The 27,900-nt window shown below is 47.1% G+C and overlaps 1 protein-coding gene across 8 annotated transcripts in view; it reads right to left on the bottom strand.

Annotated features, from left to right (window-relative positions):
- BCOR (BCL6 corepressor) overlaps window positions 1-27,900 on the bottom strand; it is an 87,924-nt gene that overhangs the window by 36,124 nt on the left and 23,900 nt on the right. For 5 of the 8 annotated variants that reach the window (XM_082219935.1, XM_082219932.1, XM_082219938.1 and 2 more), the window contains exons 2-6: window positions 11,342-11,472; window positions 9,633-9,711; window positions 5,244-8,048; window positions 4,554-4,607; window positions 3,944-4,127 (exon numbers count right to left, since the gene is read on the bottom strand). In XM_082219935.1, the coding sequence (XP_082076061.1) occupies window positions 3,944-4,127; window positions 4,554-4,607; window positions 5,244-8,048; window positions 9,633-9,711; window positions 11,342-11,427 (3,208 nt within the window). In that variant the 5' untranslated portion in view covers window positions 11,428-11,472. Of the gene's footprint in view, window positions 1-3,943; window positions 4,128-4,553; window positions 4,608-5,243; window positions 8,049-9,632; window positions 9,712-11,341; window positions 11,473-14,495; window positions 14,577-17,760; window positions 17,912-27,900 lie in introns of those variants that run through there. The other 3 variants (XM_082219936.1, XM_082219934.1, XM_082219937.1) reach the window with 3 other exon arrangements.

Below are 27,900 nucleotides of genomic sequence, written 5' to 3'. Positions count from 1 at the left end.
AAAAAATTATCATTTGCCCGACAATAAATGTTGGAAATGTAACGAGACTGAAGGCACATTCTTTCACCTTTGGTGGACATGCCCAAGGATTAAGACATTCTGGGAGATGATTTATAACGAAATGAAAAAGATATTTAAATATACTTTCCTGAAGAAACCAGAGGCCTTTCTCCTGGGCATGGTTGGCCAAATGGTGCCAAAGAAGGACAGATTTTTTTTTATGTATGCAACAACAGCAGCAAGAATACTTATCGCGAAGTATTGGAAGACACAAGATTTACCCACCCAGGAAGAATGGCAGATGAAGTTGATGGACTATGTGGAACTGGCGGAAATGACTGGCAGAATCCGAGACCAGGGAGAAGAGTTGGTGGAAGAAGACTGGAAAAAGTTTAGAGACTATTTACAGAAATACTGTAAAATTAATGAATGTTAGAAAAATATTGGAATGAAGTTATATGGCTTTAGTAGAAATGTTATAAGGAATTAAGTATAAATAGATTAATAGAGTATTAAAGGGAAAAATAAGGTTAGAATGTGTTAAGATAATTATAGGATAGAAAACAGAGGAAGCTGGAAAGGAATTGCTGAAACAATTAATAGAAGTGGAATACAAAAAGGGAGGTGTGAGGAGGTCGTTGAAATAAGTGAATGAAAGATAAGATATTGAAACTGATGTTGATTGATGTGGTTTTTTGTTTTGTTTTGTTAGTTTATGTAGTGTTTTTGTATTGTGTTGTACTTTTTTGTAGTGTTTAAATTGTTGGAAAAGTATTAAATATTATTATATAAAAAACACACAAAGTAACTTGAAGTTAATCACATTACATGGAAGTTAAGAACCGAGCTATATAGGACAGTCACTGTGGGGATCAGCAACCCATTGGCACCTTTGCCTCCCTGCAAGGATAACATTTGATAGTATTTACTATGTGCATCAAGATAATCAGGTAGTGAGCTATCCTGCCCCTCCCCCTTCAATGGCCACCAATTACGTGGAGCAGAAGCAGGAAGATTCTCCTGATGGCCCTGATTGATGCAGTGAGTACAGCTGAATCTAATAGCCACAGGAAATGAAAACCTTGCCACAGGATGCCAATCCCCTGGCAACAGCAATGTGTAATCTGGCTCCAAGACGTAGTGTAATCCATTTTATCAACTATTTGCTTCTTGCACACAGGTGTTCTAAATACTGCAGATTTTAAAGAACTGATAAAATCCTCTTAGTTCACAGCAAACCTAAAAGTGCAGATACTCCACCCCTCTCACCTTTTGCAAAAGCAAATGAAAATAACAGAAAACATACAATGCCCATTTTCATTTTCAGGGACCCTGTTGTATGTTCCATCCCCAAGAGAGATTGGTGCGTCCTATTTGTGGCACTCGCTCCCTAGATTTAGGCAGGCTGTAAAAACGGTTTATACTGCCTGGTGTTCATTGGGTTTGAATTCCACTCTGATTTTGTTTTGGCCGCTCCATTTTTTAAAAAACAAACAAACCACCCAATAATAAATAAGAATAGTAACAGCAACAACTGAAATCTTTGAGATGTTGTTGTCAATAATAATAAATAATTTAGTAACAACAACATCCCAAAGATTTCAGTGCCTTTGAAACAATGGAGCCTTGAAGAATGAGGCATCATAGCAAGGAGTAAATGTCAACTTGGAAGAAAAAAATGCCGCTGCTGGATAACGTAAAGTGTCAAGTTATGGTCAATCTTACATAAAGCTTGACACTTGCGCATGCGTAGAAGAACAGTTGCAGTGGAGTAAATAACCTGAATCGTGTCCCTAGATAACCCATTCCAACAGAATTCGTCCTCACATCCGCACCCGCAGGATCACAGCAACATGGTGCTCCCTTCACAAAACTTATGTTTGCCTCCCTGCAGCATGCTATGCGCCCAATCAACCTCCATGTTGAGAGACCTTTTTGTCTCCTTCCTTCTTTTATTCAAACCCTGATTTGTCCTTCCCTTCCTTCCTCACACCATTAGTTCCTTGGGCTCCAGCTGCCTCTGAAAAAGACAGCTCTTCCCTTCACCCTATTGCTTGATGTGGTTGTGTATGACTCGCCCCTCCACCCACCGTATCAGCTGGGGGAATAGACGCAGACTGCAACTGCTTTCCTTTTAACTGAACAGCACTTTTGAGTTTTCAGGGCTCATGGGGAGTGCACTGAAACACAAGCAGTTACTGAAACTGAAGGAAGCCACAAAAAGGAGGAGGAGGAGGAGGAGGAGCAAGCAGAATGGGGCATCAGGTCTCCAGGTTCAGAAGGAAGCCTAGGATGCTGAGCATAGCTGAGAAGAGAAGACCTTCTTCAAGAGTCTTAGCCTAGCCAAACGCTCCCCAACCTTGTTCTATGCTGGATTAACAGTGTTTATCAAATACAGGCAACAACAGGGGCTACGTTCCTGCCTGCCCCCACACACACACATTGCTGAAGCGCACATAAGCCTGCTCCACTCTGCTATGCCCCCACCCTGCCCCCTTTTCCCAGGCACGCATGCGCAGTTGCGCGTCAATTGGAAGCGCACAAATCGTTGCCTGTAGATCTGGATTTTATAGATGAATATATGAATTTGTGGCCAACCCATTATGAGATGGCAACTTAGCAACTTGTAACTAACATCTCTTATTGACTCAGTTTACCAGCCATGGCAGACCAGCCCCCACAAAGTTACACACACTCTAAAGAACACCCATTTTTCTATTAGCAAGTTTGTGGGAAGGGAGAAGTAATAGGTTATCACATCTGAAGAGGTTTGGATACACTGAGGCGGCAAACCCTCCAATCTTTTTGTTCATTGCACACTTACTGCTGCTGAAATCACTAGAAATTAGCAGGTACTTCTTCCATTCTAATGGTGGGAAGAATACAGCCAAAATCAAGAACAAATCACCCCCAATTTTAAAAGGTAATGGGCAGCTGTTGGGGCACTAGATTGGCTCCACCAGTATGGCCAGGCTGCGTTGGCGTCACCACTGCCCAGCTCCCACATCACCCTGGTAAGCAGCAAGCAGCAGTGCTGGCAGGAGTTCAGAACTACGGCGCTGCCACACCAGCTGGCCCTGTTGATTCATGGCATAGTTTTATTCTTTACTGGTCTGATAGAAGTTGACAAGCCTATGAATGGAAAATTTGGGCACAGAACAGTTTGCTGATATGGAGGGAGAGGGCAGGCTTCTACTACACAATACAGATCACCACATTGCAGTGGCTTTCTGCAAAAAAAGCAACAACAACACACACAATGTTAACGTTCACACTCTTCAAATAACTAAATGGAAGGTTTTCTGATTATATGACTTAGCTCAACCCTCCTATTACCTGTCTTCCTTTCTCCCTGCTTAAGACAACAGAGAAGCCACACTAAGACCGACGCAACTTTTAAGCTACACAAACGACGAGCTGCAGTTGACAAATGTTTACATGAAAGAAACTTGTTTTCACTTCCTGTCAAGGGAAACTTAGTGGGCGATATGCAACATTAGTCATATTCAGAGAAGACCCACTGACATCTACTGTTATCAAATGGTCTACTCTATGACTAATGTTGTATATCACCCAGTAGGTATTGCTATGACTGTGCAGCAGCTTTTTGGAGCTGAATGCTTTAACATCTACGTACAGTGGTACCTCGGATTAAGTACTTAATTCGTTCCGGAGGTCCGTTCTTAACCTGAAACTGTTCCTAACCTGAAGCACCACTTTAGCTAATGGGGCCTCCTGCTGCTGCCACACCGCCGCCGCAGTGTTCTGTTCTCATCCTGAAGCAAAGTTCTTAACCCGAGGTAATATTTCTGGGTTAGCGGAGCCTGTAACCTGAAGCGTATGTAACCCGAGGTACCACTCTAATGGCATCGCCATGTTTTGCTCTAAATGACTACAGGAGGCACACAGAAATTTCAAAAAGGCATATAAAAACTTTGCTTACATCTGTCATTGTCATTTTGCCCAGCAATGGCATCTTCCAAAGTGACAGACTTAGGTTTCTTTTCATTATTTCCTTTCAAGTTTTCCCAGTCTGCTTGGTTGAATCTGCAGACCTCCGGGTCTTTGGTTGCTACGTGGCCTTCTCTCTCTTTCATCTCCAACTCTGAGAAGCGCATCATTGCACGCTAGAAAGAGAATTGATATGGGGAAGAAAGACACCTCACAATAAGAGCTACTTCATTTACCTTACCTTCTATGAAAAGTATTTCCAAAAGAAAATATCTGCTCAAACCCAAAGTTTTGAGATACACACAATTCTATATAAAGTTTTAAAATGCCATGTGTTCAATATGCAAGGCATGTAGTATCTATGCACAAATGATATACAGTTCTTCCATATATAAAAGTAAATAACATTATATATATTTATTTATTTATATATGTGTATTAAAAAGCATTGTCTTTTGAGAGGTATAACAAAGAAACAAAACATAAACTGTACAATGAATAAAGACGACCATGGCCCACAACTTCCCTTTGTGTACTTGGAAATGAAATTTTAACTCAAAGGTTTATGCAAGATTCTAGTAATAAAAATTTGAAGAACTGACCTCACAGTAAGCAGCAGGTAGACATAAAATACTGTCCTCTTGTAATCCTTCCATCTATGTAATTAAAATGGGCACTCAATGGATCATTTAAATTTTAGATAATTTCATCCATTTTTATAAGCATCAACTAATTCTTTCTTTTTTTAACAACGCAAAACAATTTGGCTTAACTCATTCTTTCACAAATCTAAAAAATAACCTACAATGCTTGCCATCATTCAACGTCAAATTCACTACATCTTCTATTCCTTTAAGCTACATTTCTGCTTGGTAAAGAAGTTGCATTAAACCGGCTAACATATGGCTGCTACTCCTTTTTAATCAAATGTCCTGTATGAAATAATCATCAGAACTTCTGCCTTTCCTTTGGTATTTAATAGTGCTAGCCAAACACAGGCAAGCTATAGCAAACTACCTTTAAAAACAAACATGTCATGCATTCTTCAGCTTCCTTTCACTACTACATGTTATGCTTATGAGATTCAATTATTTGTTACACCAATTAACTACATATAATTCTTATCTATTAACGCTCCAATACCCCTGGCTTCATAGCAGAACCCGATATACACAAGATTACCACTGCTAGTTAAGTTCAAGATAGACTTATAGAGTTGTACATATTTCATTCTCAACTGTGAACTGTTTTTTTAAAAAAAACTGCTTTGGTAGTTAAGCCTCAGAACTCACCTGCAGAGCTCGCTGTTCTCGACTAAGTTGGCTAGAATCTGCATACAGTTCTGTCGTAACACACTTGAATCGATCACCTACGTAACCAGCAGAGTTTGCGATTCTCTTTGCCAGGTTAGATGGCTTAGGTTTCAGGAATTTGCCATCATTAGGTTCCGCGCCCTCAGTTCCCTCTTTGGCGTATGCCTGACTGACTTCCATACTTGACTGCGTGTTTCCCATACAAAGCTGTTTAGCATCATCTGGCATTTTGCAAAAGGACATAGCTAGGCCATCGTTTCCGTGAGCAGCCTCCAAGAACACAGAGGAAGTGGGAACCGTTAACCTCTCCCTATTCTGGCTCAAGGAAAGGTCCTCTTTCCTTAAGTTGAACATCGATGGGTGTGGGCTCTGGGCTTGCTTGAAGTTATAAACTTCATGGAAATTGCTTCTCCCACAGTCTTCTCTCATCACAATGAAATCTCTGTGGGGGAAGCCTTGTTCTACCTTGTGCTTTGTGGGGTCGCTTGCTTGATTACTGCTTTCAACAGGAAAGCTAGGTTTCGTCAGGTTCGTTTCACCTTTCACATCTTGCTCCTCTCTCGGTTCTGCAAACAGGTGCTTGTCACTTTTGGTAGTATTTTTACCATGACTTGAACTTTGGTGCAATTTCACGTTTCTGTCTGCAGGTACTTCAAAATGTAGTTTTGTGCTGGTTTCCAGCATCTCAGGCAATCGGTTTCTCAAGGCAGGGTCTTCATAACGGAGCCGTTCATGCGATCTAGACCTCCTTTCCGATTTCTCATCTTTCAGCTCCAAAGCTGTATGGGGTAACAGCATTGGGTGTACCATGCCCATGCCCAAAGCATCCTGGTAGGTCATGAACTCACCTCGGCTGGCTGGCAGGCTGTATGGAATGGTAGGTTTGGGAGCTAGATGTCCAGGGAAAAGACTCCCATTGGGTAACAGAACAGGGTGAGGATATACAGGTCCTTTCCCATGTAGAGACAAAGGGCCTATAGCTAAGCCTTCTGGAACTGGATAGGGGAGATAGCTTCTCGGATAGGGCAATGGTGGAGATCGGAACGCATCATTGGGAGGGAAAAATATGGAAGTTGGTGCAAGGGTGTTCTCGTTTGCTTTGAAGATAGGTTCTGGATTATTGCATTTAGCTGCCTTATTACTATGCTTTGAAGATGCTGCTGCTAAAGGTTGTCCTATGTGCTGTATGACAGATGCAGTGGTCTCTACGGAGCTAGTTGTCTTAGGGCAATCGACATTGGCATTTGGAGCAGGAGAAGCAGATGCTGGGCGACCTCCGCTTGACACAGACCCTGAAATATTACTGACAACTGCTTCTGTACCCCCCATCCTAGGGCAAGAAGAACTCCGCTGTTGTGGCGTCACCCAGTCCAATGCTTTGTTTTTCAACTGCATGTTTTTACCACCGTTCTCTTCATTGGGACCTGGACCAGGAACAACCCAGGAGGAAGGCGCCGTGCTGATTATTTCAGGTCTATAGACAGGGCAACCGCTTCCAGGAGAAATGGTTTCTTTTGGAAGATCACCTCCAGGTAAAACCAAGCCACTTCCGGCCCTGCTATGAACCAGCACAGTTGGCGCCATTTTCTTAACATGATCAGATTTGGTTGTCTCCATGTCAACAACTTTTGATGACAAATCCAATGGTTTGTCTATAATCTCTTTGGTAACAGTTTGTTGTTTTTCTAACAGGGGAGGGGATCTGCTGTCCTTCCTGTCGTGACCTGTTTTCCTTGCATGCACTGTAGGCTGCTGAGAGATTTCGCCTGTGTCATGTGTTTTAGGAGCTTTCCCCCCGGAGACTCTTGAAGGAAACTCATTGCTTACATTCACGTATGGCTTTGGGAGTGTAACTGAAGAAGGAGACGTCGAAATCCTGGAAAAGTGTTTCTGAAACTCCGAGTAAGCGTCCCCAACCTGCGTCGGGAGGTGAACTCTAGGTGATGGTCTCGGTGAATGAGACAAGAGAACACTGGGGTCTGTGGGCATATTACTAGCCGCTGGCTTTGCAGATGGGACTCTGGGAGGCTTGCTGTTCTGGATATGTGGATAGGCATGAGAGTCTACAGGAGTTCCGGGTCCAACCCCCATCTTCCAAGACAAGCTCTTTTCTGGACAGTGTCCTAGAGGGGGAATAGCTGGAGCTGTGGTTGCCGCAGAGATCCTCATTGGTGAAGCTAACGATGACGGAATGTGGGGAGCAACGTAATGAGAAGGTGGCAAGTATAAAAAACGTTCACCATTTGTACATACGGGCGAGTAGGTCAGATGCTGTGGCAAGCTGTAATTGGACTGCTGAGGTAGCAAGGCCTTATACATGTTCAACGAATACTTATTTGGTGATTCGAGAAAAGGATAAATAGCACCCTCCATGTAAGGATTTACCCAGGGTAGCCTTAGGTAACTAGCACCATTGACATTGAGAGGACTCGGTTTGTCGCTTGAGCTTCTGTCCAAGCCTAAGGCCTCCCCAGTTGGAAGCGAACTTTTTTGTATTCCAGGTGGCGTTTTGTACATAGCACTGAAGCCATTTGGGGGTTTTCCAGCTGCATTTTCAATTGCTTCAGTGGGATTAGACTTGAACTGCATCTCTGGATTTCTTTCAGGAGCAAATCCAAGGCCAGCAATAGCACTTGTAGCGTCCCGGGGCTTGTCTGAGCCAAGTCCACATAAACTGGAATAGACAATACTGCTGGGGACTCTAAGCCCTTCCCGCATAAGTCCAGACCGGTCCATGCTCAGAGCTGCAAGGCTGTCAATGCGATGCACTGCCGTGGCATCCACCTTTGTGAAATAAGAGAGAGGTGACTTTGGCATTTAGTCAAGTACTATTCAAGGCTACAGGTACTTTAAAAAAAAAAACATTGCAGGAAACAAAAGGAAGCAAATACATTGTGTTCATTGTGAAAAGCTAACGTGGGCTGATTAAACTGATGAATGCAAAGGAATAAAGTAAACCAAATTTTAAAATTTTAGCCTGCTTCATTCTTCTGTCTGTGGAGTCTGAGACCTGCCAAGTTTGATTATTATTTTTTCAGTAAGATTAGTTTAATAGGTCTCTAGATCCTTTCATACTTAGCAAAACATCTACATGGATTTTAGGATAATATCCTAAAATCTTTGCTACTCAACCAACTGTCCCATTAAAAAAATACTGATTTCCAGAATCACGTGTGTACTCGCTTCCAACTAGGGACATTTCATAAGGTATGCTTATGGGGGGGGTCCCTCAGATGCAAAGTTATTTATATTCCAAAAATCATTTAAATCACATAATGACACTGAGTCTTTTTTTACTGCTGTTCCTCTGCTTATTGATAGCCAAATTAAGTGATATTTAGGCTGCAATCCCATATATACTTACCTGGGAGAAAGTCCCATTGAACTCAATGGGGCTGACTTCCAAGTAGACACATATAGCATTGTACTGTTAATAACTTTCACAGGCCAGCAGAGGAGCTAAACTGCTGCCTTTCCCAGCATCCTCATATGAACAAAGAGGAGCTTGCGGGAAAGGAGAAAGCAAGATCACGTCATGTAGCTGTATTACATGAGACCTCTGCGTATAGGGTGGTGTATAAGTTGGAAGGAGGAGGAGGAGGAGGAGGAGGAGAAACAGAAACATTGGTCTCTCCTTTGTTCCAAATGTTTGCTCCTACACAAGATGAGAGAAAGTAGGCTACCCAATTCTAGGAAGCAAAACACACTACAGTGAAAACAGGCAAAGGTGTAGGCTCCACAGTCCTTCTAAGCCCCAAGAAAAAACAACAGTCCTGGGCAGTGCTTTTTCCCGGGGGTACTCAGGGGTACGCAGCCCCAACACCTTTTTTTCTAGAATAAAAGCATTGGCCCTGGGGCACTGTCTCTCAAATCTCATTCCTAAGCACTCAGCCAGCCCCAAACTGCAGATTATACTAGTTCTAGTTCTTCCAATTTTATTGTATTTATATCCCACCATTCTTTCAAGGAGCCTGTGACATCCTTAGGATCATCTTTAGGTGGTTCCTCTCTAGACACTGAAACTATAGCAAAGGCTCACACACCCCATTCTGTCCACCCAAGGCTACCACCTGTCAGTCACTGAAATTTTCAGAAAGTTAATTGAAATATGCCAAGCGATGTTATTTAGAGCAATCATGACTTAGTGTGTTCATGATGTGCTATTAAGCATATGACGAAGTAAAAAATGCTTAAGACTCAGATACCAGAAATATATACAAAAGGATGCAACTGTAACCTGATATTTGAATGCCACCTCTGGTTATCAGCAACTTTCATTAGTCCCAAATAGTTATATGAAACGGAAGCCATAGCACAAAAATCCAGTGAAAAACCTTTTGTCATCAAACGGAACTATCAGTTTCTTACCACACTGTGGTTCAGGTGATTTTCTTCCCTTAATTCCAACCTGCTTTTCGAAGCATCTCCATCATTAACTGGGATTTTCCTATTTTCAAGAGATATTTTTTAAACGTGACTTACAGACACAACGTTAATGGTTTGACATTTTGATCTGACTGCAGTGTTTCTATTAAATTACCTTTATCAATACATCAGTGCAGAAGAAAATTAACAGATTTGCCCTCTAATTGGGCTTTTTCTCTCTCTATAGAGTTCAGGGATGAAAAAATGTTTTTGGACTTTATTTCCAGTTAAGGAGTTTTGCTAAAGCAATACGTGGTGGTAAATACTCTTTATTTAGAAACAAACAACCCTGTATAGTATCATTTATATACATATATATACACACCCACACATATACAGAGACAGGAAAAACCCACACACTTCTAATATCATACAAATGTCAGCTGTTCAATGCTGAAGAAGGAACCATACATCTGTGTGTTAGCAGCGTAGCAGCTCAGGGACTTGTTATCACAGAAAACACAGATAAAAGAATGCACCTCGGTGCCAACTTTCAAATCCCAGGGACACAATTGCTGACATACAGCAGAAGGGAAGTTTCATCATTACCCAGAAGGATATTTAAAGTGGTGGCACTATCAATTTTTAAAGTAAAAGCAACACCCACATTTTTGCCCTGTTTCCAGCTATTATTGTTACAACCCACACCTACTAGAATAGCCACAGGATGCAATTGGATAGAAACAGAACAACAGCATTTTGCTCATGTGCACCTCCTTCCTTTGACATTTGATAACAATATACACAGCCATGGCATTCCCCCTCAGTGTCTCGGAACTCATAATTTTCATGTGCTGTTTTCAAACTATCTGAGAAAGTTATTAAATGACCCGATGGTGTCCTGATTTTATTTTCTATAGGGCACAACTCTGACCAAAAGTACTTGCAAACACAAGCAGTGTGCTTGCTTCATTTTAATAATTAGAAGTAAAAAATTATAACATTGTCCACTATTTTGTAAAGTCTCTTTAAAAAACTGTATTTGTGTGCTTTTACAAGGCCCCAATCCAGAGAAAGTTAACCTTGCTTTGTCTCATTGCAGCGAATGTGGCTTAGATTAATCATGACTAACTTGCCCCATTCATTTCAATGAAGAATGACGAATGGTTTCTGTACTGGGGCCAAACTCTGACCTTTGTGCTAGTTTGTGGAAAGTTATAGAAATATCTAATTGCTGGGCAAATTATCTTAAGTTGCAGGCCACGTAATGTGGACCAATTAAAATTAAAAACCTGAATCCATGTTGTTCTTGTCTTTTTCACAAATATAAACTTACAGGGACAACCTTAAGCACGCATGCCATGAAATAAGTTTCATTAAAAATCACAGACGTTTGCTTTCCAGTAAATACACTGAAGATTGGGAGAGAATGTATGTAATATATGTGAGGAAGAGGTGACTTTGGGAGCTAATCTTTTATAAGCCCCCTTCTGGTTTCCTGAGCAACACTGATTGTTAAAACAGTACACGAAGGGAGAGTCTGTGCCTATAACATCTCTCTTCTCCAACTCTTGTCTCATAAAAGAGCTCTCCATGAGTTATCTCCATGCAAGCTATTAAAAAAAAGCTATACGCTAAGACAAATTAACGCTGAAACCCCCTTCTCCAGAAACACCGCGTGGTTTCACTTTCCCGAAACTTAAAATATTTACCTCTCTTCGTTAATCCCACACATGCGGACTCTCTCATTGCTCATCCAGCTATGAACGTTGCCATACAGGGGAGTTGCAGAAAGCATGACTTCACCTTAAAACAGAGGCTTTTCTTCGCACGTGTGTATAATCTAATTGGTGGGAAAGAAAAAAAAGAAGTTGAGAAGATTGACCGGGGAGGAAGGGCAGACATCATAGTGGAATCACCCGTCTCCCTCAAGATAATTAACAAGGAATATAGGCTTGGTACAAGGTCGTGAGCAGCCAGAGTTAAAACACATGTAACAAAAAGTAGGAAGTTGAGGGAATACACTGGTCAGAAACGCTATAAATCGAACGTTGTGCGGGACGGGAGAAGAATGCTACTCCCATTGAGTTTAATTCGAAATAAAAACAATTACACACCCATCAGCAAAGCAGACCTTACTTGTAATGAAGCCAGAGATATTTGCTTGATACTCAAGCAAATTACATCTCAGGAATTCATGGTGCACACAGACAAGCAAATGAAAACCAACTGGGACATTATAGCGTTTAGTTACCACACTACTGATTAAAATTGCTTAAGGTGGCATACAAAAAAAGTAGGGACTTTTGCAAAAACAAAAACACACACACACAACAATATACCCATAAAACTTAGTAAGGAAACAGGACCAGCAAAAACCCACCCCAAAGAAAATGCTTTTGGCATCCTATTGATTTAACATAGAGTCTAGTGCATTGTTGTGGTGAGATTGTCTGAGTGGGAAACCTGGGTTCCAATCCCCACTTGGCCATGAAGCTCACTGAGTGACCTTGGGCACTCACTTTCTTATCTCACCCTAACCTATCTCACAGGGTTGTTGTTAAATGAGGAGAGAGAGAACCATGCATATACCACCTTGAGCTCCTTGGGGGGAAAGGTAGGAAATAAATGCAATAAATAAATAAATTCACTGGGAGTGTTGTGCATCTGCGTAACTTCTACAGGATGTAAGAGTACTCGACTTTGGCGGCATAATTCTGTCTGTGTGTGTTTAACCCTTCGTAAACAGCAATATATCATTTGCATTGATACAGACACCAGTGGATTTTCTTTTCCACGTGTAGCTCAACCAGTGTGTGTGATCCAGTGGCAATTGCGACACCCCCATCCCTCTGAAATCAATGGTACCTAGTGTCACTAAATGTACTTCCTAAGCCTGATTGTCCCCATTATGTTGAAGTAACTTTCAATGAAACTTTAAATCCAAATAATGGGGGAGATCCAACCAAAATTAAGCAGGACAAATTCCCACAGGTTTTCATTTATTCACAAAGCAGGGCTCAACATTGGCGGGATCTTACCCAGTGCACAAAAGAACTGGGTTGTGTTTGAAGAGATAACTTTAGCAAGGAGGAAATCCAAATATGAAAACACAGCCTGGGAGTGGGAACAGGCCAGACTGAAGGCACAGAGTGATATCCTAACATTCACTTTTTTAAAAAAGCAAAAAAGCAAGGTGTCAAATGTCAGTTTCCACTTCAAATGAAGTTTCTATCTCTGAAAACAAGCTGAAGTAGAATGCCAGAGACAAACAAGAGCTCCTATTTTTAACAGGGCAACCATTTTCCTAGAAGTTCCTCTCCCAGCCCAGAAAAGGGTTAAGGGGGGAGAGAGAAAACATTAAGTAGGTTGGTGAGATCCCCAGCCCTTGATTTGATTAAGTAACCCAACCCTGGTGGCTTCCACCATTGGAGCTGCTGCTGTTGTTGCGCCGCCGCTGCTTTGAGTGCTTTCAGTAATTCAATGACGCCTGCTCACTCCAGGGAAAGAAATCATTAGCGGGCTCACTGGAGAAGCATTAGCAGTCCGAAAGGATCGGCGCTGCGTGCAGCAGGGAAGGCAGGTGAAAGGCAACCGGATTTTCGCGTCCAGCAACAGAAGGGCCTCGCCTGCCTTTCTTCCCTCCCGAACGCGCCATCTCCGCCCGCATTAAATTCTAGTTTGCTGCATGAGTGAAGTGTCAGGACAAGCTGCGTTTTATTAACACGATTATCGCGGCGCGTGATTTATTCCAGTGCCGGATTTTAATTGCTCTTTGGAGGTTCAGTCGTTTCTTTTGACTGAGCTTCAGCCTGCATCCCGCTGTTAAATGCTGGGTTAATAAGTAGGGGGAGCCTTTAATGCACAGGATACCCCTTCAGCTCTTCCTCTCACCAAAAAGGAGGGAGGGGAGGGGAAAGTGCGCGCAGGCACAAAATGCCTCGCCAAGGGGAGGAACGGCGAACGCGGGACGCGCTGCGCTAAATTGCTTTTCTGCAGAGAAGCGAGGCTTCCCGGGCTTTTTCGGTTTTTTAAACGGAGACGTACTAGGGTGCAATCCTTAACGTAGCTGCCACCGAGGAAGTCGCCCTGCACAAATCGGGACCCATTTCTAAGCTAAACGCGTTTAGGATCGCGCGGAACGGATGGAGACGTTAACCTGTGTATTCCTAATAAGGGGCCATCCTACACACGGTTAATAACTTGGGGATACAGCACCACTGAAACTAATTCACTATCCAATATAAGTACGTATGCGATTAGGATCGGGCTCTACTGCTGCAGCCCTTCAACCCCTGTGGCTCAACCAAGCCCAGTGGGATTACCCGAGAGTAAGCGGTGGAGGAGCCCCGGGGTCTGGTAGGACCTATCCACGCAGAGGCCAGTGGAGAGCGCCACGCACGCACGCACGCCTCGCAGTTTAAAAGCCCCCGTGCTCCAAAAGAGACGAATTAACCCTTAAAACCGGAGCGGAGGCAAAACCTAGGTTGCGTTTGCGCACAAATGCTCCACCCACGATCAGAGGACCTCCGTATAAGCGCCAAGGAAAGCCCTGTGTTCTCCTCAAGCATTTCACGAGCCCTTCTTGTTCCCCCTCCCAGCTCCTTGAAGAAGCCTTTTGTGCAGATCCCCACTCACGGAACATATTTTACGGAAATGGCACCGTCCCCTCCCTCCCTCCCTCCCTCCGCAGCAGCTAGCTTGCAAGAGCTGACCCCAATTGCTGTCAAGGAAGAGGAACTGGCCCCTTCTCCTCTCCTTCCTTCTCCTCGCACCCCCCCCCCACCGCCCCAGTAAAGGCTAGGACGAAATATCGCCCTATCATTCAAAAGTTGTTGTTCCAGGGGAAAGACGGGTTTTGCTGACCAGATTTAGTGTTTTCCAGATGCACGGCTCGTAATGTTTTCGAATGGAGCAGCCGCAGCCTGGAGAGTGATTGAGAGTTTTACATACGGTTAGTAGCCGCCCAGAGCGCTGCCTCATCTGTAAGGAATGGAGGGGACACAAAGTCCAAAGAGATAGGGCTGTCTGCACGGAGGGAGGGGACGCCGCTCCCTCTCCCCTTTCCCCCACCCCTTTTCTGAAAAGCAGGAGACATGCCCGGGAGCCTAATCTTGCTTTTTATAGGCTGGAACTGAGCTAAGGCTCTGGGTTTCCTCGCGGGGAAATGTAGCGTTGGTTGCCATCGGCTGGTGCTCCTGAGATCTGCAAAAGTCGACCCCAAAAGCGCGATCTGAGTCGACCCCAGGTACTTGGGGCGCTGTGTGGGGAAGGGGAGCCGATGGCTTCCAAAGGCAGATATGCAAACGAAGCTACGCCCTGAATGCAAAGGTTTCCTAAACTGGGAAGAGAGGAAGGTCAAAGGCAAATTGCCAAATAATCGGCCCAGATTATGATAGCTCCCCAAGCGCTACAGTGCATATTTAAAAATAAAACAACAAAACAAGGAGAAAAAGAAAACTATGTTGCCTTCTGCTGCAAGACAACCATCTCTCTTTGCTAGTCCACGCCGCGAAACTCGCCCCGGGCAAAGGTGTTTGCACAGAAGGGGCTCAGAGCGAGGCTGGGATTGCTTAAGGTCTGCCGCGGAGCTTTTGCAACAGAAGAAGTTGCCAAATTCCCCTTTGGAGCGTCGCCGCTGCATCCCAGCGACACGAGGCGAAAGGGAGACGGGATCCGCGGGCTGGGAGAGAAAGGCCTTTTCGGAGGCCCGAAGAAGAGTTGCAGCAGCCGGGAGCGCGCAGCGCCTGAGCCGGTTCTGTGCAAAAAGTACAACCGAGCGCGCGATCCCTTCCCCGGAGGTGGGCGAGGCGAGATGTTTGCTCGTTTCTGCTCGTTTTCAGGGTCGCGCTTCCCAGCGCATACATACGTTGTTTATAATCACCGCCGCCCTGATGAACTTTTTGTGAACTGTTTAAAAGTGGAGGTCTGTTGAACAAACAGCGGCGCCACTGCCAGCCATAATTTCATTGCAACAAGCAACAGACTTTTAACCCTTCGGGCTCCAGGAGGAGACGTTGCTGGCAAAGCAGCAGCCCTCTCTGCTTTGTGGCTGTGAGCCTGGAAGGTTACATATAAGCAACCACTCCGCTTACGGAGCAATGGATCCACAGCTCAGTTAAACCCGAGCATTTGGATCTACGGTCCAGAGCAGGCTTCACCCGCAAGTCCCAGTGAAATCAAAGAAATGTGCTCAAGGCTGCAGTCCTACCCACTACTCGTTTACCCGGGAGTAATCCCCAGTAACGCATTGGGACTAGAGTAGACATGCACTGGTTTACCCTGTAACGACCCAAACCTTCCTTTACCCTCTTACCTTAAGGTAAATCCCAAGAGGTCCACTAAAATAAAGGATAGAGGACCGGAAGCCCACTCTCCTTAGGCCGCACCCCACTGGCACTGCCCCCACAAACCCTTCGGAGCGCTTTTGTCTGGTTTTAATGTGTCCTTGACAGAAGATAATGCCTCTTCGCTTGCCTTGACGCACTTTATAGAGAAATAGAACACAGAAACCTTTTGACTCTTGCGCGGTTAGAATGTAGGCTACCGTAACATCCATGGAGCCGCCGCCGCCACCTTTTGCCTCTGGCCTCGCCCACCGCCGGCCCCGAAAGGCTCCTTCAGGTGGGACCCTCAGGCTGAAAAGGAGTGCCCCCCCCGCATCGAAATCAAGACAGACCCAAGTCCCGCTTGTCTTTAGCAAGGCCTAGTCCCCAGAAAGTGCGCGCAGAATCGGGGCTGTTCAGGACTGGGTGTTAGCTCTAGGTATTAATCGCCTGCCTTGACCATGCTAATAAAAGGCGACATATATAATGCATAGTGTAAATTAAAATGCACAAGCGTCTGAGAAAGTCACGCTGAGAGACATTGTCAAAGAAGTGGGGTTTGGGCATAACGAGGGCGGGTAGGCCGTGGCTGTTAAAGTTTGTTCGTGTTTATTGCGATTATTTCCCACCCCACCCCCCAAAAAATCAGTACATTGAATTAGTGTGTATGCTTTAGCTGAGATTCCGGCTACACTAGAGAGTTGGAGTTGGACTAAAGACCGCAGTTTTATCTAATTCGTCCTGAAAATTAAATAAACCACCTCCCTGGCTGTTTCTCCGCCTCCGTAGAGCGATTCAGGGCTTGGCACTTTGCTTTTCCGAGTCCCCGCAAGTCTCCTTCTACCTTCGGGAATCTCCTCGTTATGTAACCCTCTTTTGCTTTATACATAGAAGGGGGGGACGTAAGGAAGAAGACAACAGAAAATAACAGAACTTCACATATCTCACGATTCCCCCCCTCGCAAAAAAAAAAAAACTTGATTAAAAAGCTCTCTCCTCGGTTCCTCCCCCTCCCGCATGCTACTTTGGAGAGCACCCCCCCTCCACCTCGTTTATATGCTGCTAGCTGGGCGCCAGCACCTCGGCCAGAGTTGCTAGAGGCTGCCATAGCTGCAGCTTCCGACCGTACCAGCCCGCGACGGAAAGCAAAACCTCCTCCCCGGGGTGGGGATCGCGCCGCGCCTCCTGCCGAGCTAGGCGAGCTCGCTGGCTGCGCGAGAATGTGACCTAAGGCAGCAGCAGCAGCAGCAGCAGCAGCAGCAGCAGGCAGGCTCCGAGCGCCAAAGAGGCCACGCGGAATTTCCTCCCCGGAGGTGTCCGGCTGACAAATCCGTCAAGCTCGCCTGGGAGGAAAAGGGGGGAGCTGCACGGCGGGGGTTTCGCTGCAAAACCTGCTCGGTGTCCGCAGCCGAGAGGAGCCTCCTCTCTCTCTCTCTCTCTCTCTCTCTCTCTCTCTCTCTCCCCCTCAAGCTGCTGCGCTCACGTTACAGAGCAGACTCGAAAGGAAAAGAAAAAAGCGGCCCCGGCGCTCGGCGTGTCTGGCTGAACACCCAGTTCTCCGGGCACCACTGGCAGCCGCCGCAACTCCACATCATTGGGTGGGAGGCAAATGCATTCACGCAGCGCCCTGCTTGGCTGTTGGATCCTCCTCTGCCCTCCCCGTTCTCGTTCTCTCTCTCTCTCTCTTCAAAAAGGGAACCGCTTGCATCGCCCTCGCAACGGCAACAGACTCTTGGCAGCCACTGGAGGCGGGCGCAGGAGCAAACTTTTGCTCGCACGCTCCTGCCTTCGCAAACTCAACAAACCTGGTGCCCGCGGCCAGGGGAAGCAGCCGCAGCGCTTTGCGCTTCGCCTCCCCGGGAAGGAGGGTCCGGAGAAACCATGCCGAGAGCGTTGATGGCCTCTCTTTCCCGCCCTCTTTCCCGCCATTCAAGGTGGCGAAGTAGCCTTTCTTGCCAACCAGGGCACGAAAAAGGGTGCAAGGAGGAAAAATAGCCATGAGAGTAAGCCCCAGCCGGACTCCAGCGAGCCAGGAAGGAGAGCGAATGCCGCGAGCGCACACGAGTTCCCTGTTGGCGCCTTTCCTCTTTCCACCTCCTGCTCCTTTTGGCAGCCGGCCACTTTCCACTGCATAAACCACAGGCCCGCCGTCAGCTGCACGGCAGGCGGGTCGGAGCCGTAGAGCAAGCGGACGTGGATGGCGAATGTCAGGGGGGAATGGCGCTAACCCAGCGGGGCTTTCGCGTTAATCAGAGAAGGCCCTCCTCTATAATCAAAACAAGACCATACATAGTTTGCCCATCTCTAGCTCCCTGCCCGTTTCAGGTCTCCCCTAAACAAGCTGCAGAGCATCTGATGGGGAGGCAGCCTTTTCTCCTATATTTCAATAACGACACGACGTACACTTAGCCTATTCATGAGCCTGCACACGTACTCAAAGCCTGAACTCGGGGGCAACTACACGCTTTCTGGCTCTACATTACTGGAAATGTATTTATTGCATTTATATATCTCTTCCAAGGAGGTCAAGGTGGCAAACGTTCCCCAATTTTAGCCGCACATCAATCGCGCGAGGTAAGATCAAAGGAAAGGGCAGAGCGCGTCAAGGTCACTCAGAGAGCATCTTGGGCTGCACCAAGCACTACACTGTCCTGGCTTCCCTTTAAGTCAAACCACCTTTTCTTCCATTTACAATTTCGAATTGGCCCAGCCCTTCCTATCTTATGTCTGAACCAAGCCCCGCTGTGTTAAACGGGCCTCGCCCCACGGTATTACAACTGTAACCTTAAGATATTAGTGCAGTTTGCTATTTTAAACAAGGCTGCACACTTGTGTGCACACTTGCCTCGGAGTAAGCCCCCTTGAACACAGAAGAATTTATGAATAAGCATGCACGGGGTCGTGCAAAATACGGTGGCATAAATTTGAACACGCCGTTGCGCAGAGGTGGCGGGAAGCTACGTTGTATTAGAGAGCTTGAAACACGATTGTTAAGCAAAGTAGTAAAGAGCAAACTAAGTATCCACGGCTGGGAGGAAGGCGGCTGACCTTTAGCCGGGACGTGTGGCATTTTGTCTGGCCACAAAGCTAAGCACAATGTGCCTGCGACGTCTCCAACCCGATTTTCTCATGTGCGTAACGGAGGCGCGCAGAACGATGCCCAAGTTTGCCCAAGCAGCGCGCGGAAAAAGAGAAGAACCGGTCGGGTGGCTATTTCAGGGGCTTTTAAAGTTCCCCTTTCTTATGTCTGCGCACGTTCCTCGGGAGGCTTCCTGCGCCGTCACGTGCGCCTTCGCGATCCGGACTTTCTTCTCATGTAAACAAAGCGCTGTGTAGGCATTACGGGGCGGCCGCGATCGATTGGGCACAGGCAACGACATCCGGAATGGGGGATTCCGGACTCGAGACTCAGATAAAACGGGACGGGAAGGAGGGAGAGAGAGAGAGAGAGAACGATCTTTCCCTATCTCCTGTTTTCCCTTGGCTTTTGTAAGGAACAGGAGCTCCAAGCCTCGGGGAAAGGAGCCGTGTGCATTGCAAAAGTGAGGGGTGGAGAGCAGGAGGAAGAGGGGAAGCGAGGACTCCACAACCCCAGCCAACTGCTGTGTAGCCGCAGGAAAGGAAAGGACTTTCCTGCCGTTTGCCAGGGAGACCCTGCTTCGAAGGGAGAGAGTGGCTTCAGACAGCCTTTGCCTTCGTTTCCCTGGAAGATCGGGGTTCAAAGGGGGCGGTGCACAGACCGGCAGCGCATCCAAAAACCTCTGGCAGCAGCGGGTCGTTTCCTCCACCGCCGTGCGCAAGGCTTCGGACCGCAGCAGCCTCCTTTGCACATCAACCGCGAAGCAAAGCGCAGTGACTTCGACTCTTTACCGCCATTTGCCAGGAAAACTTGTGAATAAGTGATGTTTGGGGACGGGGAGGGGCGGGGAGAGGAGGACGGCGGAAGGCCGTCAATAAGGGAAAGGTAAAATGGCTGGCGAGCCTTCAAATAACCCTGCCCGCCGTCTCTGTCTCTCTCTCTCACTCTCTCTCTCACACACACGTCGTCTCTTGCCAACGTTTTCTGCGCGGTGGAGAAATAGCGCCCCCGCTTCTCCTAGTACGAGACCCGGGGGAAGCTGTGGGGCCCGTTTGTTCCACCCAAATGAACTCGGAGGTGGGGGAGGTGGAGCGGCCACGCGGGGGGGGGGGATATTGGGGTGTCGTCGTGCGGCTTAATAATCTGGTCCCTCGTGAAATAGCCCAGGCACGCGGGACGTTGCAGGAAGCAGAAACGAAGGCAACAAAACAGAATGAAGGCGAGAGAAGTATTTCTCTCGCGACCTCGCGTCTCTCCCCCGCCCCCCGCCGTTTGATCCGAGAAATTCCCCGAATTGACTTGTGCCATTAAGGCCCAGTTCCCGCACTACGTACACGGCGAAAAGCACCTTCGCCTCGGGCGCCGATGTGGGGGTCTCAGCCCGTCCCGTGGGGTCCCCTCCTCCCCCCTTCGGAGAGGATTAGAGGCTCGGCAGCACCGAGGCGAAGGGCGCTCGCCTGGCCTGTACGGAGCGCAGGCACCTCCTCGCGCTGCCGCCTCCTTGCGACTCTCCTTCGCTCTTTCAGCCAGGCCGAATGAGTCATCCCAGCCCGTTTCGTCTTTGAGATCCCCGACCGGCCGCGCCATTTTAGGCGCGCGCACAGACACGGGCTCGGTTTCCGCTGCTGCTGCTGCTTGGAGAGACAACAAGCAGGCGGTGACAGAGGCGGAGGAGGGGCGGCGGCGGCGGCGGCAGCAACGGGCCACAGGAAAGGAGAAGGGCCTCCGCTTGGCACTCAATGGGTCTTTCAGGTACCTAAGCGGACGCCGCCTCCCTGGGTATCAGCCAAGCGAGAGCGGGGGAAAACGCAGGCAAGGCCCCGTCGGCGCCTGCGGCCCATTAACCCCTCGCACGCCCCCCAGCCCGGACAGCAGGCAAGCTGGCTGGCTTGCAAAGACAGAAGGAAGAGGTTCCTCCCAGCCCAGTTTTAGTCTCACAAGGGTGTGCTAAGAATCCAGGTTAGGGAGGGAGTAAGCTGAAATAAATTATTAAAAAAAAAAACCCCGTATTTGTTAATAGGAAAGTTTAAGAAGGAAAACCAACACAAGTATCCAGCTATGTGCGTGACTAGTACACATAAACAAACCAGCCCAGACCCAAACTCGGTGGCTGTGAAGACCAGGATGAAATGGTAAACCCGCTTGGTCCACACCCTCTTGCTTTTTAAGCCCCACGGTCTACAGCAGCGCGCGTGCACGGGGGGGGGGCGCACACCCACAGCCGAGTTCCTCCCCCCCCCTCCGTGATGAATGCGCTCCCCGCCCTCTCTCTTTCCCCTCGCCTGCCCCGCTTGGGCCGGCGCTGCCCTTTGTGGCTTTTTCGGCCCGGCGGCCGCGCTGCGAGAGCCCAAAGGAGGTCGGCGTCGGCCCCCGTATTCAGCGGGGAAACGAGCAGATATTGATCACGGGCGAGTTGATTTTGCTTAATTGTGGCTGACAGTGCCTGTGGTTTCCTCATTTACGGAGCAACAGCATCGAGGGTCTGATTGATTGGGAGCGCAGCGCCTCCCACTCCCCGCTCTCCCTCCCGGCAGACACACACACACACGCGGGGGGGGGGCGGGCGGAGCGAGCAGCCACCTCCGAGAGGAGCCTGTGTGAAGGCGAGTCCCTCGGGAGGGGAAGGAGCAGCTTCTCATTATTCAGCAAATGGCCGGCGCGCCGGCAGCTAGAGATGCAGCCTTGGTTGGTTCGCTGTCGAGCGCTCGGGCGAGCTTAAGTAGCCTTAAATCCTCCCGCTCCCCCCGCAGGACCGTCTGCCTGCTTTTGCCTGCGTCGTCGGCCCCTTCTCCTCCACCGCCGCCTCCTCCTCCTCTTCGCCCGCCAGCAGATTGGTCCGCGAGTTAAGCGCTCGCGAATGGAGAGCTTTTAACAGGGCGGGGGGTTGCAATCCTCGTCGCCTAAGCGCTCGCTCAGTCGAAGTCCCCACGCCGAGGTGGCGAGCTCGTCCCCCGCAAACTTAACTCAGGAGCAACCTCGCTCTCCTTTCAATGAAATGACGCCATAGCAAAGCAGCTTAAGGCGCAATCCAGCGCTCACAAGGCCCGGTTGAAATTAATTGCTAAAGAACAGCAGCCGCTCCCTGCGCAGCTTCGTCAGCCGGGCTTGCGCAGGAGACCTTCCCGTTGGCTTGCGCCCTTAGCCATCTTCCTGCGGAGAAGCAGCGAAAATCCAAACCACCAGCACCATCACACTTCGTCTGTACAACTCCTACCAGTAAGGAGTTTTGGTGCCAGCGCTTTCTGGAAAATGTGCATTAAACGTGCCTTTTAAAATAAAGATGAGCGCAGCAGACTTAAATGTCAGAAAAGGAGCTGTGTGGCAACCATCTGCAAGCCGCTTGATCCAGGATGACTTCACAGTTGCCCTGCGACCCTTTTTATATCTACTCAGAAGTAAACCTCGTTGAGCTGAATGGGGCTTACTCACAGGTGAGCGCGCATAGGATTGCCGCCTTAAATGTGAAATCTGGGGCGAGTCCCTAAACCTGCCTATCAGTTGCAGGAGGGTTTCTTCCACTAATCATGTTCTCCAGTCCAGATTTCCCTACATTAGCATTTCTAGCTAACTGTCCCATCCCAAGTGCTTTCCGCTCCTTTAACTTTTTTTAGCCCCCCCTAACGTTCATTCCTGCACCCCCGGGGTGGGTTCCATCGTAAAGCAAATGAGCACAGGATTGCCAGCGGTCCAAGGCTCACCTAGAGGAAGACACAGAATACACAGCGACACCTGCTTCCAGGTAAACAGACATAGGCTGGAGCCGAAAGACAATTTATGCGAAGACGACTAGGGCTTGGGCATCACTCATAGGAACAAAGGCTTATCATGAACCAGACCATGGGCCTATCTTGCTCATATTGTCTGCACTGACCGGCAGCAGCTCTCCAGGGTTTCAGGAAGGCCTACCTGGAGACGCCAGGGATTGAAGCAGGGGCTTTCTGAATGCAAGGCAGATGCTCTACCACTCAGCCAGGGACTCCCCAAGTCCAAACAGGGCCGCTGGTGGGGATAGGAAGCGCTCCTCAATTCTAACTGTACATCGCCTAGCACCCTAAGGAAAAACCCTCCAGTCTCCCAGAGGCATCTTCAGCAGAATCTATTCCGCCTTTACTAAAAGCATCGTACGTGTCCTCAAGCAGCAAGCAGCGATCTAGACGAATCCTCCGGTTTTAATATCCCAGCAATGCGCAGGGCAAGAACCGGCCGAGGGAGCACAGAGCAGGGCCTCGCGGACAAAGTTTCACGGCGCAGCTGGGATTCCTCCTCTGGCTGCGAAGCTGCGCGCCCCCTCGGCCTTCCTCGGAAGACTTAAGGACCCCGGCGCAGCCTGCCTTGCCATCTTGAAGTCGTCGGCTCCGAAACGGGAGGGAGGCGAGGGGGGCTGAGCGCGGAAGCAACTGCTCTGCAGATGGGCGGCTATGAATTTTTGCTGCTGCTTCGAGCCTTAATTACTGGCTCTTGATCCGTGGGACTACGACACGACACCGCCAAGGTTAAAATGCCCGGAACAGCTCTGAGCAGATGTGAGCGAGTTGGCAGACGCGCAAATGAGGTCTGCCTCCAAGCACGATAACAAGTGACTAATACATTGCATATCGCTGAAAGAAAATTATTTTCCTCTCATTTGCATTAGCTCTCTCCCCCCCCCCTTAAGACCAAAATAAAAAGCCAACAACAGCACCACCACTCGCGCGCCCCGCTCAGAGGCAGCAGTCTAATCCTGGGGGGGGGGAGGCGGGGGGCGGGAGAGAAAGATGCTGGGTGACTTTTAGAAATTTGTGGAAGCAGGAAAAGATTTGCCAGTGTTTTGGCAAGGCAGCCGTGTTTATCTTTCCGCCTTTGCTCCAGGGCAAAAGTAGTTTCGCAAGCAACATTCCTGCAGAAAATGGCAGACGTCACGTTAGAGCTCGATTTATTGCTCTGGCGCTTAATGAATGACTGCTGGGGGTATCTTCCACCCAGAGCGCCTCGTGCACAGAAACTGGAGAGTGACAGATATGCCGCATGAGAGTGACGAGGAATGAAATTCGATGTACAGTTGCCAGTTGCCCTGAAACAAGCCGGCTTTGCCCAAAACAGAAATTCTATTCACAAACCAGAAGTGCTCGGATTGAAGACGATCGGCGCCACAATCCAAAACAAAATAGAATTATCCTTATTCCCAGGTTTTATATGACTTGCCTCCCCGCTGCATGCATGTTAATTCCGAAGCAAGTCCCACAGTGCTGAATGGAGCTCATTCGCTTCCAAGCAGGGTTAGAACTGTATGACTAATGGCTTTCCGTTGAAATCAAAATGACATATTTCTAAGCTGTTAAGGGGGGGGGGACCCATTTCAGACAGGCTGACCCCTCACTTTAGCGAGGCTAATCATCTCGGTACTAAACCAGTTTATTAAACAGATCCCATTGAAATCAATTGATGTGAATCGTACTGGGATCACAGGTTCCTCAAAAAGCATTGAAAGATTTAACTGCCAAGTGTAAATCTACTTTCCCGTATACTCGCAATCAATTTGAAAACACTAGGACATTTCCACACAATATTTTACAAGTTTTCTTTTCTTTTTTCTTTTTCCCACATCTTTAATCCAAATATAAGACCTAAACAGGCTACAATGCCTGTTCATTTTAAACATGGATCTTTCTCTCTCTTTGTCACACTTTAAGTGTTTTTGCAGCCATAGTGTATCAGTAGTGCAAGAGAATACTCAGAATTATATTTCATGTTGTGTGCATGTGCCCTTATAGGTCTTTCCCAGATGCACTCAAATGGCACAAGTGAGATGGAAAAAACATATTGAAAGCTGCTTTAGCTTCGCTTTATGATGTGTGGGAATTCAGACACACTTTTGTGCTTCCAGATTAATGTGTGAAACAGGAAATTGCACGAGTGAGATGCACAGGAAACGTATGGTTGGGGGGGTTTCATGCATTCCATGCAAGGAGAAATTGGGTGTATTCTTCACATATTACACCAAAGCATTAAAAGCCCACTTTGCCATCATGTCTCTAGCCATTCTGGGTCATTAGCAATAAGGCCCTGATGCAGTTTCCAAGGTGGGAAAGCTGTATAAGCTACTAATTGGCTATATTAATATAGTTGATATACAAAGAAGTGCTCGTTCCATTATCTACGTAAGGAAGCGTCAAATTTCTGTAGCAGAATGATTCCCACCTAATCTGAAAAGTTTATGAAGAGGAGTGAAGCTACCGCACTCTGCTAGGGGGACAGGAAGGCTGTGGCAAAGCAGAGTGTTTCTTGCGCATGTGTGATCAAAGAGCCACTCTGGATAACAGGTTTCACTCCCGCTGAGCCAAAGCAAAGTCTAGGAGCCATGTCAATGTGATGCAAGTAAAGCAATAGGTCCAGGCCACAGTCCCTAACTACATTTACCTGTAAGTAAGCCCCATTAAATTCAATAGGATTTACTGCAGAGTAGACAAGGTTAGAATTGCACATTGCTAAATTTCATAGAACTGTAGAGTTGGAAGGGACCATGAGGATCATCTAGTCCAACCCCCTGCAAGACAGGAATCCTTTGCCCAACCTGGGACTTGAACCCACAACCCTGAAATTAAGATTCTCATGCTATACAACTGAGCTATCCCTCAGGGTTTTGTTCTGTTTACTGTTATGCAAATGTTGGTCACATTGAAATAAGCATTGTTTAACCACCATTTTTGAGGTCAGTATGCCTCAGTATATGAGTTTCTGCTATTAAACGTATAGCCTGCTTTCATGCTTCCCATAGATATCTGGTGGACCAGTCTGAGAAAAGGATGCTGTGCCACATGCCCCTGATTCAGCACTCATTTGCTTATTAAGCCTGACTCTCAATCAAGAGAATCAGGAGCAGGATCACACAAACAGGATGTTGTTGCCCAGTGGCGTAGCCTGGGGGGTGCAGGGGGGGCCGGCCGCACCGGGCGCAACATCTGGGGTTAGGGCAAATCCACGGGTTAGGGGGCGCAAATCCACGGGTTAGGGGGCGCAAATCCACGGGTTAGGGGGCGCAAATTACTTGCCTTGCCCCGGGTGCTGACAACCCACGCTACGCCACTGTTGTTGCCCCTAACAAAATTGGTGTACCTCAGTCATTGACATTATTGTTTATGTAAAAGCAGGGAGAAAACCTGTAAACAAAGCATCATGAGATAAATTCCTTTTGCTGCAAAAGTAGTTTTGCTCCACGTTTTAACACTTAGACATTGTGAGAATAGCAGCCTAGTTTTCTCAGAATAGATTCAGTTTATTTCGGAACTTGATCGTACAATATTTAAAAACAATGGAAGGTTAACAGATTTGTTCAATAAATACAATGGAAATTTCCTCACATTACAAACTAATCTAACTCTGTTTTGAATTACCATGCAAACCAGAACACACAAAACACACTGTGTGTAGCCCTGATCTTCTATTTCTCTCACTCACACACACATACATGCACGCCAAACCTTATCTTTCTTCTCCTAGGAAAGCCAGGCAGTTTTGACTCAGTCCTCAGTAAAAAGCAGTTTTCTCCCACTATGTGCAAAAGGTATGCCTATCTTGAACTCCTCTATCACTTTTTAAATACAAATTTGATTATTTCAGAGTGATTAGAACGCAGTATATTCATGGATTTCACTTGTAAGCTTAGGATCACAGCCCTAGACCTCACCCATCTTGGACGAGCTTTCGTTGCTATTTTTTATGTTCTGGTTTCAAACAAAGCCATACTCATTTAGCAAGGGGTGTGACTGCATACTGGAGCTGGTATTGTGCGAGGTGAAATACTCTTTAATCCTGAAAGAATGTGAAAATTTACTTCCCACTTGCCTCCCACAATTTAATTCTCCCCTTAATAAACCCATTTGGAAAGATCAAATGTGAGATCTGCCTAAAATTGTGCCGTTTATACTTGGTTTTAGTCCCGAATTATGAAAAGGGTTTCATTTGAACCAGGAATTTCCCTTTCAGTGCCTGCATATATAAATTGCATTGACATTGCTAATTGTGCCTGACATTGCAAATTGTGCCTTGGTATCTGCTGCTAAAGGAGAAGGTCCCAGACATGCCATTTCTTATTCCAGAAGGAGATACTGGAATAGGTTGGTTCCTACCCAGGGTGGGACAAAAACAGCTTCAGTGCTTAAATTCAGATAGGACTCTCCAGGGCAGAAACCTAGTTGCATTGACATCTGGAGCCAGAATCTGGCGAGAGTCATTTTTCTTTGCACCTGCAAGCTGGCTAGGGACTACAGTTAGCATACACAGAGTGCACCTGGAATGAAAAGTGAGGCTTTTGGATCAGAGAGTTTGGCTACTACAATTCCTGAGCATTGGCAGACTATGCACTGGAGGCATGTGAAAGCTGAAAGCACTGGGGTATTAGTACACAAGTCACTACCTACAGTTCTGCCTTCAAACCATTTCCTCTAGAATTTTAAAGAACATTTCTATCCTGCTTTTCCATTATAGAGTGTCCAAGGCACTATATAACTTAAGATCCACAGACTGTTAACACCTGGATTTCTTCCTAATGAACCAATATGGTTATCTATCATGCATGTATAAATGAACATACTCTAAAATCTATGGCTTGAGTATTGCAGCAAAAATATCAAGAAATCGGTGATCATCCAGTCCTGCTAATATGTCCCTCTCTGAATTCAGTTTGAGACACCTAGACTGCAATAGTCACAATTTGTGAGTTAGAAGGTGGCGCACAACTATTTCCACAACAGAATGAATCCTGCCTAAGTGCCAAACATGCCATGCTCACTGGCAGGAGGACAAGCAGAGCCTCCCCCAGAGATCTGAAGGCACAAGTTGGCAGGTGTTAGTGAAGGTGCTTTGGGAAGTACTTGTAATAAATCATACA

This window comes from Podarcis vaucheri (assembly GCF_965113315.1).
Source record: "Podarcis vaucheri genome assembly, chromosome: 4".
Lineage (NCBI taxonomy): Eukaryota > Metazoa > Chordata > Lepidosauria > Squamata > Lacertidae > Podarcis > Podarcis vaucheri.
This window is presented reverse-complemented; position numbering and strand designations above follow the sequence as displayed.